The sequence below is a fragment of the Atta cephalotes genome, assembly GCF_000143395.1.
Source record: "Atta cephalotes unplaced genomic scaffold scaffold00013, whole genome shotgun sequence".
Taxonomy (NCBI): Eukaryota; Metazoa; Arthropoda; class Insecta; order Hymenoptera; family Formicidae; genus Atta; species Atta cephalotes.
Window position 1 is genome coordinate 5,006,075 of NW_012130077.1, and position 3,427 is coordinate 5,009,501.

Here is a 3,427-nt window from a genome sequence, read left to right on the forward strand (position 1 = left end):
TACATACACACGCGCGCGCGCGCGCGTACATTCCGACATATGAGATACGAAATCTCTTATAAATTATTGTGTACAACTTAACTTCTCAAAGGATATTTTTAATGATTTTAGACTTTGATATTTTTATATGTAGGTATAGAATAACGAGAAAAATTGATTTATGCAAAATGAGACAAATAGTGTACTAAAAATATTCCTATCTCTTAATCTGATTAATTTTTCGATTAGATATTTTTTCTTTAGCTGAATGAGTATTATCTATATTTAAGTATTTTGCTTAAGTAAATTAGATAATAAAAAACGTATCACAATATATACATCCTTATCTCGTAAAAATGACATTGTAAAAAGTAAAAATAAAGCTTTATCTTTTTTAATTATATAAAGCAGACTTTAAAAGAATTAACTATTTACGATATTTTATATCATTTAAAGCATGATTTGATTTTATTCTTCAAAAATATCGCAATAATAAAATTATACGGATTAATTCCATAAGTTTAAATTCTCAGTCCTCTCAAAGAGATTCAAGTTTAGTTTTTTCAGAAGAGGGCAATAGCCTTCAGATGGAATCTTATCTTCCAACCGATTGTCCAACCGATTTATTAACTTCATTAACCGGTTCTAGTATTGACGTAAAATATTTGTAATCAATATTTCGAGCAGATTATCGCGTGGAGAAGTGGTCTCCCGTGAAAACACGCAAGTCGAAGTAAAAGGCAAATGTGGTGAAAGGAAAATAAGCGATCTATCCTAAGCGAGTAGGATAGACATACTCACGCGAATAGATCTCGACACTTACGGATTCTCTTGGGTTTTACGTATTTGCACAAGTGATTAAGTTCGTCTTGCTGGTAAACTGGTCGTCTGACCATCAATTCCGGGCCAGTCGTCGACATATCGTCACTCAAATAGTCTGCGAACAAGCAACAATTGGGTGAGATCACACTCTGCGTGCGCGCGTATATGTACATATGTGCGCGCATTATTACGTATTTTCGTCAAATTCCAATTAATAAATTACTGTGTTTGTTGCTCATCGTCATTAAATGACGTGCCCAATTCGAAAAATTTCGATTAGTTCCGATTTAGCTCGTAACTGACACATATGTTTTTAATTAGATACCTTGGGACGTATATGTTTTTAATATGGAATTTTTTTTTCGTAGTACTAAAAAGTAAATTGTAAAATTAAATAATTAATTCAAAACATGAAATTTTAATTCAAAACAGAAAACTATTAAATAAGAAATTTGTTTACAAAACAGGATTCATTATATATGTATAATAGTAGATATAATTAAAAAAATTTCTGGCTAAATAAACAAAACAATGTGTAGAAAAATTATAATATGATCTCCAAGTTATGAGTTGAATGAAAAACACTTATTTTTATATGTATGTACACACGAAAAGAATTGTTTTCTACTAAAGTATCTTAAAAATTTAGCCAGATACATATCTGAAAATAATTTTATTGAGCCATTAAAATAATTATGTAGGATGGTCAAACTGGTTGCTAGAAACTTTTTGCAGCATTGCTCATCATGTTTGAAATTTTGATGGTACAATAAAATTATTTTCAGATCTGTATCTACTTAAATTTTTATATATTTCAACAAAAATCGTTCTTGTACATATTTACACATACTGCGTCCGGTATGTATATATTGTACTTACGTATATTATCGAAGTGATATAATCATGGAATGTAATTGCACAAAAAGTGTCATGCAAATAGCAGGTGCAATTTATTAATATCTCATAAACATATAAGTCAATATATCATAAGTAAATCAAAATTTCTATCAGGTTAAAGTTGACGTAAGCAAATTTCGTTTACAATGTAAATCGAAACAAATATTTTGAAGAGATTAAATTCGCATAACTGGCGTTGTCAAAAAAATTAATCGAATAAATGATAATATGGTACAGTTGAATAATATTATATGATACGTAACTGTTTGATTTAATCATTTAATAAGTTATTTCAATAAATATTTGAGGCAACTGTTTTTGAAAAAATTAAATCGTAATGCATGAATTTTATCAAACGATATCATCAACGATAATATTCACTAAATATTTGTAAAGATAAAATTATATTTAATTATATTATCTCAACATTTAGTTCAAACTTCACTCAATAAAATTTTATAGCTATAACTAGACTTTTTTTCAGTGCTGAAATAATTAAAAACAAATTTTTTTTATGAAATGAATAAATAATATTGATTTTTAAAAACATTATTCGGATAAATTTGAAACTTCTTTAAAAAAGGATTATTATTAATAATTTTTGCACTAAATATTGTATATTATCCAAAGGCGGATGAATTAAGATCTGAATATAAGTCCGCTTGTTCACGATTAATTTAATAAGGCATTCTAATAACTGACAATAATAATTGTTGCGATCAAATCAGTTGGAGATTAAAATTATTAATATTTCACAAACTATACCTGTTGACATCGTTAAAATGTCTCTCCCGCGGTATATTGAAACTCTGCGATTATTCACTGTTCAGTCTACTCGTGATGTCTGTCTCGCGATAAGCGTAAGAACTTCTACGGACTAAGAAGATCTGATAAATAAGCGCATGCTTGTAACGATACTGATATAGATACTGGTAATTGGATTATATCCTAATTAAATATTTTCAATGCAATAGAGATAATTTTAAACAAGTACAATACGTGCTGTAATGTCGTCGGATACACAGTTTACTTTTAAGACTTTTTTATTGGGATTTTCTGTTGACCGTTAATTAGTCTTTGCGATAATGGATAAGCAAATTGTGATCGCGGCGAAACAATTGATATTACATTAATAGAGATATAAGTAGAGAGATCATTAAATAATTCTATGTACATACATACACTGATAAAAAACAAAATAGTTTTGATAATTATAAATTGATAATTCTAAAATTTAAGTATCTGCAACTAGTTTTATAAAATAATAAAAAAAGTACTGAATAAAAATATTCTAAAAATACTATAAAAATATATTCACGTCAACAGAATATTTGTGAATTATTGAAATAGTGACTCAATTATAATATAAATATATAAATTATATAAATTCAATTATATAACATAAATATAATTATATAAACTTCGTGCAAGTAAGATATAACAATAACATTTTCTAATTTAGATAACAAATATATTTTTGAAATAAAGTATACTGTCATAATAAATAACTAATTAGCCATTATTGAGATAATTAAAACAAAAATACATTTAAAAATTGCTCACCTATGAATAGTACGCGGCATTGCTACCAGAGGGATACAACTCAATTTAATTTTTTTTAACAAGAAAAAAACTTTTTTTTTTTAGTACACAATAATAAAAAACTAAGCATTGTGAAATTTTTCATTGACTTTTCATTATTTTAATGAAATAATTTCTTGAAGTGAGT

The 3,427-nt window shown here is 26.8% G+C and overlaps 1 protein-coding gene across 1 annotated transcript in view; it reads right to left on the reverse strand.

The window, feature by feature from the left end:
* Positions 1 to 3,427, reverse strand: part of LOC105617715 (prestin-like) — a 16,544-nt gene that overhangs the window by 6,230 nt on the left and 6,887 nt on the right. The window contains exons 3-4 of the mRNA XM_012199269.1: positions 803 to 916; positions 587 to 624 (exon numbers count right to left, since the gene is read on the reverse strand). Coding sequence (XP_012054659.1) covers positions 587 to 624; positions 803 to 916 — 152 coding nt within the window. The remainder of the gene's footprint in view (positions 1 to 586; positions 625 to 802; positions 917 to 3,427) is intronic.